An 11,477-nucleotide genomic window follows, 5' to 3' on the forward strand; every position below is an offset into this window, starting at 1 on the left:
CATTACAGATGTCAGTAATGTGACCTGTTCAAATACTGACTCCAGGTGAGTCCAGGACCAGATTCCAGTGGTGTCCAGGGCCGGACTCCAGGCGAGTCCAGGACCAGACTCCAGGCCAGTCCAGGACCAGACTCCAAGCAAGTCCAGCCTACTTTTACTACAGTAAATGATCTGACTAACTTCTGTCTCCAAAGTCTGTCCATCGGTTGCACCAAATTTAATGACATCAGACAAAAACATGACACGCGTAAAAGAATAATTCAGCTAATTGTCTCGTTAGATTTTGATGACGGGTTGTTTGAATTGATTATTATAGCAACAGATATAATGGCAGAATCACAATTTAATTAAACTGAATATAAATAAAAGAAATACGCCTGTTGATTTAAAGATGGTGAATATATTTACAAACATCATACTGTAACTCTTAAAGCTCTTGGATTCAAGCAGTAAACACCAACCAGACTCTATAATTTCTTCCTAATTTAACAGCGTTTGCTGTATGATGGACCAGGTTTAACGCTTCCATCTGATTGGTCGGTCCATCCGTTCTCCTGACCCCAGCCAATCGTCTACTTCTGTGTAGGAACGAGCTCATCGATGTCTCGGCCGCCCTCCAGCCTCTTCTCCATGGCGAGGAGCAGTTTGACCCCGTCCACCACCAGCTGGGTCAGTCCCACCTCGCTCGGGCCGAAGGTCACCGCATTGCTCACGCAGTACAGCGCCGGGGATTCTGGGAAATGGAAAGGCAAGTTTGAAACCAGAGCTGCTTTGACTTTTGTGATTCAGGTCAGATGTCACAAGAAGCTGTGAAGCTGCCTGCATGTCGGATATCTTTGATACGAGTGTGTGTTAGTTGCCGCTCTTTGAATACATAATATAATATAAATGTGATAATTCTCTCTGATGCCTCTTAAGTTAGGCGAGGTTTGAAACTCTGGATTTATAAGTGGACAGTAACTCACCAGCTGTAAATGTTGTAAAAAGTGTAACAACACTGAGCTGTAGTTAATCGAGTTACGTGGTCAGGTTTGCCCTCGCTACCTGTCGTCGTGTGCATGCGGATCCTCAGTCTCTTCAGGACGTCCTGCAGGCGTTTGTGTCTGGGGAGGTGTTGCAGTCTGAGGTGGACTCTGATCCTCAGACCCGTCCCGACGTCGGCCGGAGAGCTGCTCACCCACCCCAGCTGCTGCTTCCAGGTGAACGGGTGTTTCATCTCTCTGTAGAACTCCTCCAGCTGGAAACACAGAGGTCAGAGGTCATAGGCATAGATTTTTCTCGCAGGAAGTTTGTCAAGAACTCAAACTCCTCTTAACTCTTGAGGACGGAAAGACGTCCGACAGCAACAGTATGAGGAGTATCAGGTAGTACTTTTAAAAGTCAGTTTTGTAGTATTTCACTGGAGATGTTAGGCGATGATATCATGATGGTTAAAAACAAAAGACTTGTAGATAACAACACATTCGTGAAACCGGCAGACATTTGTTTCTCAAATGTTTCCTGAGAATGAGACCCGTCTCTGACCTTCTGCAGGTTGATGCAGATGCATTTAAAGGCCTCGGCGACGTCGGCGTCGTCTCGTGTGGACACCAGTCTGAGGTGGTCCTCCATGTTGACCCAGACCACTAGGCTGCCGTCTTTACTCACCCTGCAACCAGCAATAATGTGATTTATTTGAAAAGAGAATCTTGTTGAAGCATCACAGTGGCAGACTGGTTTCGGTATTCATAAGTAATGTGACATTTGAATTTGGATTTTAGGATTTGAATCGCAGGTGTCTCAGGTTCCAGTCACTGCTCACGTCACTGGGTACAAAGCCAGACTGACCAGACTGCCCTGGAGTCGGGCCAGTCCCGGGCCACGCCGATACGGAGCTGAGAGGAGGACGGAGGGTCCAGGTTCAGCTCCCTCTGCTGCTCCTGGTCCAGCTCCTCCAGTAAGAGGAGTTGACCCGGCAGCGTCTCCTCCTCCAGGCGCTGCAGAGCTGTGAGGACAAGAGGACACACTGGTGAACTGGTTACCAGCTTACTTTGATTCACACCTGACTCGCATCTTCTCTGAAACACAGACGTGCAGTACCTCTCCTGGCCAGTGTGAGGAGCTGCCTGCGCTCTCCTCGGCTGCAGTGCGTCGGGAAGCAGAAGTCGTCGACGCCTCGAACAACACTCACTTCACAGCGTGCTGCGTATGACCTGTCCAAGTCACAAGTGCCCTGCGCACACACACGAGAGCATTTCTGTGGAAACGTTACAGTTACAGTCGTAGCACGTGAAGCTAAAGTGCTAGCATTGAACAAATATGTTGTTGAGCATCAGCAGTCATTTTCCAAAGCTTTTCTTCCAGGCCTTTTTGAGCTCAAACGCCGGATAACAACAGGATGTTGGCCAGAAAACATCAGTTGCATCAATAATGATGACATCGAAAGTCAGACTTCTTTGTTACATGTTTTGTATGTTGGCCTGACGCCATCTTGGCTTTTTGTATCACTGAATAAGATATTTTTAGGCAACCAAAAGGTTGCAATTAACTTTCATGAACTAGAACACACTGTGAAAGAGTTAAAGATGGAAGAAGTAAAAATGGACAACACACAGACCAGACAACACTGTGATAGCAACCTGTCAATCACAAGGTAGCCCCGCCCTAAAGCATACTCCTCTTTATGGTCTATTTGACTCTAAATGGACCATAATTTACTAAATGAACATCATGCTGTAGTGAAGAAGACTTTAAACTAGAGATTGAGACCATAAACTCAAGTTTGCAATGTTTACTGAGGTAATAAATCAAGAGAGAAGTAGAGTCACTTTCTCATCGACTTCTATACAATCTGACTTCTTTTTGCAAGAAGAGGAGCCGCCCCCTGCTGGACATTAAGAAGTATGCAAGTTAAAGGTACTTCAACATTGGCTTCACTTTTCAGACCCGGAGGTTCGCTCCTGGTGGTGATGTGGTCTGACCAGCTACCTTCAAGTTGTCATAGTTGAAGTCGCCCTCTGGCGTCTGGCTGCTGATCGCGTGTTGGTGATGCGCCTCGATGACTCGATCGAAGAAGTCACAGAACAGGACGTAGCACTGAGCGTCGCCCGCAACGCAGCCCACAGATACAGGACTGGACCAATCACCTTCATACACAAACAGGACATTTACAGTTACAGACTCGCATTCACGGTCCTCCCGGATCAAAACAATATATATTGACTTTGTGTTTCGAGAGTTTCTTTCACTTAAATACGGCCTGTTTTCTAGTGGCCATAGGAGGAACTACAGGTTAACTGGACTATATTCAAGTTATGATCAGCTGAGAAGCTGAAGTATATACGTATATCTGATCGTTTCTACTGTCAAAATCATTACTGATTGTTGCTCAAATGTCCATGGCTTTCTTCCATCGCTTCTTCCTGATTTTAGTCTCTCTGTGAGCCATCATCACGCTGACATCACCTGGTTCCTCGAGGCCCGGGCGGATGACGTCATCGAAGATGACTCCACTGGGGGTGCAGCGGTGGAACTGCCGGCGGTACATGGCCGGTGTGAGGATCCGTCCCATCCAGGTGGAGTTCCTGCTCAGGTCAGGAAACTCCTCGTCAGGAGAACATCTCCTCAGGTGGAACTGGGACATGGGGTCAGGGGGGACCAGACTCTGAACAGGACAGGAAGTGGTTTTAGATGAGACAGGAAGAGCTTTTAGTCTGAAGGATGCCAACAATGTTGACCAATGTCTATTCTGGCATGTTTTGATTGTCACATGGAGTTGATCTTTTGTTTTGGAATTGATCAAGATCAACTTAGCTGTGCAGTCAGATCTCACAAGCTCACTCAACGGCTAAGAGAATATCGATAATCGATTAATGATACTCTGTTAATCGTCAGTGTTGGCTAACTATGAAGGCATTACTATCTCACACTGTTATCAATGATTACCTCCAAAATCGGACGGTATCTCGTCTCCATTGGAAAGGCAACCGGAGCTGCAACAAAAGCAAAATGTTGAACATATCATGAAATGTATAATTTCTTTTATAGGGCTCCTTTAAAAATATAGAAATTAAGATGTACAGTTATCTGCTTTATATATTTATAATGTGAACTTTGACACATTTTTAGACAGTTGTTTGGTGGATGAGTCAATCCTACATAATCTTGAGATAAAAATAACATTTAAAAATAAGTTGTTTTTGTTCGCCTCTCACACTGATACGGTCAAATAACGCTCAAGAACTAAATAAAATAAATTGGTTGTGGGAAACTATGATTGTTGCAAAGACAAAAAACAATAATCATTTGAAATAAATTGTTAATTAAAAATTGTCCTATTTTTTACATATTTGTATATATTCCATAATTCATCAATGAAGATCCATATTTATGTTTTTGTTAAGATTAAACTCCAAACACTTTATCTGAAGTCTGAAACAACAGAGACATCAAGGACTGGAAACCAGAGGATACAAACAATCCAATGACCATGCTGGTGTTATAACACAGAAGAGTCAGTCATGCTCATCACTGCATCTGTTCAAAATGGTCACATCTAACTAGCTGTAATAGTGAGTTGATTTACTGAGTGAAAAACACGGAGTATGCAGTGAAAACACTCACGTTTGACCTTCCACATGTCGTCAGCACAACAAAAGCTCTCAGAATAGTTGCGTTGGTCCCGAGCAGCGCATCCCTCAAGCCTGCAGGAGTCCAGTTACAGTCCAAACAACGGCGGCCTTTTTATAACCGCATAGCGCTGCTGCTGCGTTCCACCGTCCATCAGTGGAGAAAAGTATGACGTGTTTTCACCCCACGCCGGTCTAATGCTGCAGTCACACCCGCTTCCACTTCTAGTTTAGTTTTCCCGCTTTTCTGGAGAGGAGAATAAATTCAAAATCCTTAAAAAGAAACTTCAACTTTATTACAATTGTCACAAATATATATGGAAGCCCATTTACGCCACTGTAATGAAAAAATTAAGATCCTGTAAAGCATATTGAAAAACTTATAATGATCAAGCTAAGTCGTTATTATCAGTACGTCATTGTTATCAAACTAAAATCAACGAAGGGCTGTATCCCACTGTGTGTCAGAGAATACTTTGTTGTCTAAGCATGTTCGTCCTAAAAAAGACTAGATGGCTCGAGCAACTAATCATCTTTCTCAAATCACTGTTGCTACTTTTACCACTTTGTGGTACCTTAAAAACATACAGTTCAATAATGGACATATGGAATTTCAATTTTCCATTAAAGTCAAGGTGCAAATATGTCGTGTATGCATGCGATCAATCATAGTTCTCAGAAAGGAAGAAAGACAATTTGAATCATCAAAATTCTGAATCGGCAGGTTCAGAAAACAAAATCGGCCAAGAAAATTGCTTTGGTGCATCACTAGACTAAAGTTGGACACTTATTTGGAGCAGAGACTCGACTCATATTGGGAAATGAATTGGGATATTTGACGGTAGTGTGTTACGAGTGAGTTATATCAAATTCCACCCCGTCCTCTTGTCATGAATAGGTAATAGAGACCAAAAACAGTTTTTCTGCCGAAAGTCAGACACGTTACGAGAAAGAATAAAGGAACCACACTTTACTTTTTATTAACAGAAGACTTTATTTCTTCAGTTGCCTGATTAAACCCCGAGTCGTCTCTTTCACAGAAAGATGGAGTACCTCGTTTTCTTTGTTACAGACACAACAATCTCCCTTCCTCTTCCTCTCTGTCCTTTACCTGAAGTATGTGTTCATGTTTCCTTTTGCTTTAAGCCTCAGCTTCAATCAACCTGTGGAACTGATCTAAAATCAGTTAATATTTTCATGATTAACAGCCTTTCATTCATATTGATCCTATAGAGTTAAAATCAGGCTTACTGTCCAAACCTTAACTCACAGAACTTTATTTTAAATTCTAGTGGCGATGCTGCAACAGCAAGAGTCTTGCTTTTTTACCTGGCAGCCAATCAGAAACCAGATCTTCACATTTCATCTCCTGTTCATTACAATGAAATCATATCTGTCCGCTGAACAGACACTTGTTTGGTATTTTTGAGCGGACAGTTGCCGTAGAATCAAGACACCCAGAAGAATAAACAAACAGTAAAACTTGTCTGCAGTAGTTCAGTAGCTGCCACACAGCTGCCGGTTTATCATCATCTCCTCTTCTTGAAAAAACAAATTGTTTGCTGCAAAGATGCCCCAAAGATTCATTATTAAGTTGAGATGATACACAGTGCTGATAACAACGTAGTTCTCAACATCGTCTTCTTCTTCTGATTCTCAGAATAAAGACACATTTCAGTCCCGACCAATACTTAACTGTTTCACATCTGCAGATAATTAGATCTTGATCAGGACATAAATAACTTGATTTAAGCACCAAGTGTCAGATAGTTAAGTCGTGACCTCAAGATGAGGTGCATTAAATAATTCTGAGTGACCGCAGTCGGACCTCCATCAAAGAATCCCTGAGATGATCCTAAAGCTTAAAGGAAAAACTGTCACAAAAATATTGAACTATGGCTTTAAAGTTTTAAGTTCGATTTTTTTTTTTTATGTGATCAAACTTCTTTCAAAGTATTCTGATGGCATGTTTCGTAGAAAAATGAAAAAAAAATCATGTTTAAAGTTGTCTGCGCTGCTTTGTTTCCTACCAAACTGTCCTTCCTGAACTGACAACCAGATGGCGCCAAAGTAACAATAAAACATAAATCCTAAAAACACAGTAACGTAGTGCCCAGAAGCCTACAGTGGGTCTAAACCTGCCATGTCCACCTTCACTTTGACAAACAGTGTGTCGTCTTTCACAAACGCAGCGTTTTGAGGAGTTTCTAGCTTGTTGAGGGGAAGGAAGCAAGAAAATCCAACAGCGACGTTGCTGGCGGACTCGGCGGCGGGTCGCTGGAAGCTTTTGGACGTCGGGTCGGGTCTGAAGCTGAGACTCCGGTGGTTAGCGGCACCGCTTTGATCCAGAACAGACAGGGACACGGCCTGTTTGAAAGGCCACGGCAGCAGAGCGTCGAAGTCTCCCGGCATCAGGACGACGTAAAGGGACAGGTGTGTCTCTCTTCCCTCCCCGTCCCCGTTCAGATAGACCCTGGAGGCCATTTTGTAGCCGCAGGTTCCGGTGTGGAACGGCACGCTGCTCAGGCAGGGCTGCTGACCGTTGACCTCGGCCTCCCTCCTGCTCTTGAAGTCCTCGATCTTCCAGATCAGCTTGCCGTTGTAGGACGTCGCCTGGAGCTCCTGCAGGTGCTGCTCGTTTCTACAGAGCTGAGCGGCGTGGAGATCCAGGAGACCCGAGTGTTGCTTCAGATTCTCCTCCAAAGCTCCTGGAAGGAGAACGTAACGAGTAAGTTCTGACCCTCAAAGCATACTGGACTGTAAACTGCATCTGCAACAGGAACCATCTGATTCTGGGGTGAGCAGGGACACCAAATCCACCGTTTTCTCTGAACTGCACCTTTAAAAACATTCTGTGCAGGTTAATTTCAGGTTGTCTTACCCAGGTGTTCTCTGAGGGCCTCGGCCGCCGACACTTCCTGGAGCATAGCATCCAGAGACTTCCTGAGCTCCTCCAGCTCCTCCAGACCAGGGCCGAGTCCCCGAGACACCTGCTGGACGTCCAGCTGGACAGTGGACAGGACGTCCTCCTGCCTGCTCAGCGTCCTCTGACCAGACAGACAGACGACACGGTTTAACGGTGATGCTCGGACACTAACAGGATCGTCCAGTAAATCCTTCTTTGTCCTGATTTGCAAAAACTCCAGAACATTTATTTTGATTCAATCACACACACACCGTCCTGCTGCCACAAATACTCACTAGAGCACCAAATGTGGATTAATCCACCGCTGAAAATAGTCCCCGACAGGATGTAAGAATCAAACTGTGTGTTAACCTGAGCTGCAGAGACGATGTGTTCGCGGCTGTTGTTCTGTTGCAGCCAGGGCCTGATTTTCTTCTGCAGACCGGCGAGCAGTAAACTGTCCGTCTCCACCTCCGGCTGCATCAGCAGCGCCTCCTCCTGGAGAACCTCCACCTGACCGAGGAGACAAGAATGATATCTGTGTTGATCAAAGTTTGTTTCATGGAATTACAATAATTGTTAAATTCACATATATGAAATAAGGAGTTATAAAGGATGATTGGATGATATTTCTTCCGAAATCTCATTGTGAGCATGACTTAAAACTGGATCAGACCATATAAAACAAGTCATCATCATGTTATATTTTATATAATTTCTTCTCAACAAAGCCCATGTTTGGGTTATTTTCCATCAATATTCCAGATGTTTCAGACACGTGGTGAAATGACGAGCTCCTCTGTGAACCTCCACATCCTGTAATAACAGTAATAATGTAACGTACTAATCAACGGCTGGTACAGGTTTGTTTGTTGGACGTATACCTGTTGCTCCAGGTGGGTGTTGCTCCTCAGGACCAGCAGCATGTGACGATTGACAGCGGCGTCCTCGTGCAGCTTCACTCTCCCTCTCTTATCCTGCAGGACACAACAGGGTTGTCGTCAGGCGGCTCTGTCTCGTGTCACACTGTGGCGGGTGTTTCGCTGCGTCGTCGGGTGAAACTCACCTGCACGGAGCAGCCGAACTTCTTGTAAGAACAGTCGACGTGAAGCTCGGGACACGACTCTCTGTGTTCTGTCAGCTAGAAGACGACAGGGAGACGCTCACACAGATGTTAACGTGTTCATTTTATGAGAGGGCTTTGTGGAATACTTGATTCTGATTGGTCAGCGGCGTCTTTCTAATGTCTTTATATGTGAATCACTGCCAACAGTAATGAGTTTGTGACAAACCTGCTGATTGTATTTTATATTCCAGTTTATATTACAGTGGAGTTTTGACCGCTTCATCCTCGACTGAATTCCACATCTCTGTCTTTAATCCCTGACTGTACCTGAGTAGTCAGCTGTGAGAAAGACGTGTGTGAGATGTGTTTATACAAAGCCAACCGCTAAGCTAATTAGTTATCGTGATGTTCAGAGAGATCAGCCGAGAGGTCTTGAGTGTATCTACAGGTATAAGACGTGAATGAGCTCACCTTGTGTCTGGGAACCTTCAGGGAGCAGCTGTTGGGACAGTCCACCTCCACATCCGGACAGGAGCTCTGCACATGATCCTACAGAACAACGAGTCGCCACAATCAGCACCCTCAATATTTATATTTCATTATATATTTATATTTCATTTACAACGGCGCCACACCGCCCGGACATGACTTCACCTGGATGAAGCTGAGTCTCTGCGGTTGCTGGCAGTGCGGGCAGGGCTCCATGCGGTGAGGACAGGCGTCGGCCAGGTGTTCCTGCAGGTATCTCCTCTGTAGCGCCGCCCTGCAGCCCGGATTGCAGCACTGCAGCTGCTCATACTGACACGACCTCAGGTGCTCCTGCAGAGAACGAAGTGACGGAAGATTTCTTTTTAAAAAGAAGCGTCGCAGAGCTTCGTGAGACTAGAGGTGTGATTTCATATGTGTTGATCAGGTGGATTGCTGGATTTAGATTTATACATCGATGAGGATATTAGATGGGGTAGTAAATTCCTCTCGCGTTGAAGGTTCCTTGCAGTAGAAAATACATCTGGTTGTACTCGGCTCCATCCTCGTGTCAATTCTGGTTGCAAAAACAAAAGATGGCGACGACCAAATTGCCAAACTCAAGGCTTCGAAACTCAAAACCGTAGTCCACAAACCAATGGGTGATGTCACAGTGACTACATCCACTTCTTATATACAGTCCGTGATGATGATCAGTTAAACTTGAGTTAGACTGAACTCTTTGTGTATACATTCTACCTGCAGGTGGCGTAATGTGATCACAGAGGTGCATGCTGGGGAGTTGGTGCAGTACACTTCTAAACCGGAGATTTCTCGTTTGCAGCAGTTGTCCTGGAAAACCTGCAGGTAGAAAACTGTTGATTAGTATTGGACACATTGAAATGTTGACCTAATGATGGTGCTAGGTGAAAAGTCACGGGATCCTACAGGATTGTAAAGTTATAACTGGAAATAAGCTTGCTGACAAGTTCAACATATCAACTTAAAACGTGATGATGTCACAAGTTCACTACCTGTGACTAAAATACTTAATAATGAGGTGAACTGTTTGAATGTGTGACTGTGCAGCTGACCTCGGTTGGTGTGATCGCACCTCCGTCCACCGGACAAACTGGACCAGACGGCGGTGAACTCTCCCTGAAACACAAAGCAGACTGGTGTTCAAACCGAGACACAGCAGACGGAGAGAAAGCATTCAGAGCGATCTGTCGGACTCTAAACACATCTACGAGTACCGGGAACGCTGAACGTACAGGACGCACCCGACAGGTACAACCAGGGATGAAACTGACAATTATTTTCTCATTGAATCAATTAGTAGTTTGATCTCTAAAATGTCAGAAAATGTTGAAATATATGGATAAGTGTTTCTCAAAGCCCACGGTGACATCCTCAAATATCTTGTATATTATACAGCCTTCCTGTATAGGGGCTATATAATCACAATATCCTGATTAAGGGAGATAAATGTTCAATCACAGATCCGTTGGAGATTTAAATTTTAAATTGGTGTCATAATTCAGCTTAATGTGAACCGTAATGTTGTTATGGCACACTGCAAGAAAATAAAACATGCAGCCAAATAGAGCAGACTGAAACTTAAATTATAGGCAATAATTGAACATGATTAATGCAGAAAGTTTGTCTCATGTGATTGTTATTGGCTCACAGCAGTCCTTGGAGGCAGAGGAAGCAGTAGATGTGTCCACAGGAGTTCTGCTGAGGGTTGAGCACGACTCCACTGCAGATGGGACAAACAAACTCCTCCCTCAGCGTCAACACAAACTTCAGCGAGTGCTGGATGGAGGACAGCTCCGACTCCCAGGAGCTCATCCTGGACTCCCCGGACCCCAGCCTCGACTCCTCGGACCTCCTCGCGACGTCCTCAGACGGCAGGCTGGACTCCTCGTAACCTCCCAGCTTTGGGTCTGGTGTCGCCATGAGTCTGCAGGAGGCTGAACAGATCACACAGGTGATGTTAAGGACTCCATGATACATTTTTACGTTGGATGTTTTTTTTTTAAAGTTTTAAATCCACCTCTCGTTACTGAGCTGTGATGTGATGTCCTCAACTCGAACAAAAACACACAGTGGTTTATTGTGTTTACTTTGCATATGTTTGGGTTTCTGTGAGTTTCACAAAATCCGAAAAGGAAGTCGATACTGAGAGGCAGAATTAAAAAGGCAGTGTTTAAACTAATACCACATCGTGTTAAAGCCAACTTAAAGGGGCAGTTCCAAAATCCATATTTGTATTCTCACAGCAAAACCATTTAGATTGAAAGATAGCACTACAGGTAAGATGAAAAATATGTATTCTGATTTTTGGGTTGAACTGTTCCTTTAAGTTGGCTTTAAAATGAACATTTAAGGTCAAAGAACGTTTGGGGTGAACTGTCCCTTTAAGAGCAAA

The 11,477-nt window shown here is 44.4% G+C and overlaps 2 protein-coding genes across 2 annotated transcripts in view; both read right to left on the minus strand.

Moving 5' to 3' along the window:
* Positions 1 to 572: 572 nt before the first annotated feature.
* LOC116391946 (creatine kinase M-type) lies at positions 573 to 4,618 on the minus strand. The gene is made up of 9 exons (XM_031862975.1): positions 4,603 to 4,618; positions 3,907 to 3,971; positions 3,445 to 3,643; positions 2,968 to 3,125; positions 2,080 to 2,212; positions 1,828 to 1,984; positions 1,525 to 1,648; positions 1,045 to 1,237; positions 573 to 766 (listed from the first exon to the last, which is right to left on the minus strand). The coding sequence occupies exons 1-9, from the start codon at positions 4,616 to 4,618 to the stop codon at positions 573 to 575; spliced, it is 1,239 nt and encodes a 412-aa protein (XP_031718835.1).
* Positions 4,619 to 5,598: 980 nt separating this feature from the next.
* The window catches only part of traf5 (Tnf receptor-associated factor 5), a 7,052-nt gene continuing 1,173 nt past the window's right edge, over positions 5,599 to 11,477 (minus strand). Inside the window, exons 2-11 of the mRNA XM_031863279.1 lie at positions 10,734 to 11,019; positions 10,138 to 10,201; positions 9,803 to 9,904; positions 9,233 to 9,397; positions 9,050 to 9,127; positions 8,579 to 8,653; positions 8,397 to 8,489; positions 7,885 to 8,025; positions 7,489 to 7,654; positions 5,599 to 7,315 (exon numbers count right to left, since the gene is read on the minus strand). Of these exons, the coding sequence (XP_031719139.1) occupies positions 6,729 to 7,315; positions 7,489 to 7,654; positions 7,885 to 8,025; positions 8,397 to 8,489; positions 8,579 to 8,653; positions 9,050 to 9,127; positions 9,233 to 9,397; positions 9,803 to 9,904; positions 10,138 to 10,201; positions 10,734 to 11,005 (1,743 nt within the window). The 5' untranslated portion in view covers positions 11,006 to 11,019 and the 3' untranslated portion in view covers positions 5,599 to 6,728. The remainder of the gene's footprint in view (positions 7,316 to 7,488; positions 7,655 to 7,884; positions 8,026 to 8,396; positions 8,490 to 8,578; positions 8,654 to 9,049; positions 9,128 to 9,232; positions 9,398 to 9,802; positions 9,905 to 10,137; positions 10,202 to 10,733; positions 11,020 to 11,477) is intronic.

The sequence above is a fragment of the Anarrhichthys ocellatus genome, unplaced genomic scaffold (assembly GCF_004355925.1).
Source record: "Anarrhichthys ocellatus isolate YVR2014 unplaced genomic scaffold, GSC_Weel_1.0 scaffold28, whole genome shotgun sequence".
Taxonomy (NCBI): Eukaryota; Metazoa; Chordata; class Actinopteri; order Perciformes; family Anarhichadidae; genus Anarrhichthys; species Anarrhichthys ocellatus.

Bases quoted from the DNA above. Each gene is read 5' to 3' on its own strand.
- LOC116391946 (XM_031862975.1), bottom strand. The intron at 2,213-2,967 runs GTAGCTGGTCAG...GTGTGTGCGCAG, and splicing joins TCAACTATGACAACTTGAAG to GGCACTTGTGACTTGGACAG. The intron at 1,985-2,079 runs GTACTGCACGTC...TTGTCCTCACAG, and splicing joins CCTCACACTGGCCAGGAGAG to CTCTGCAGCGCCTGGAGGAG.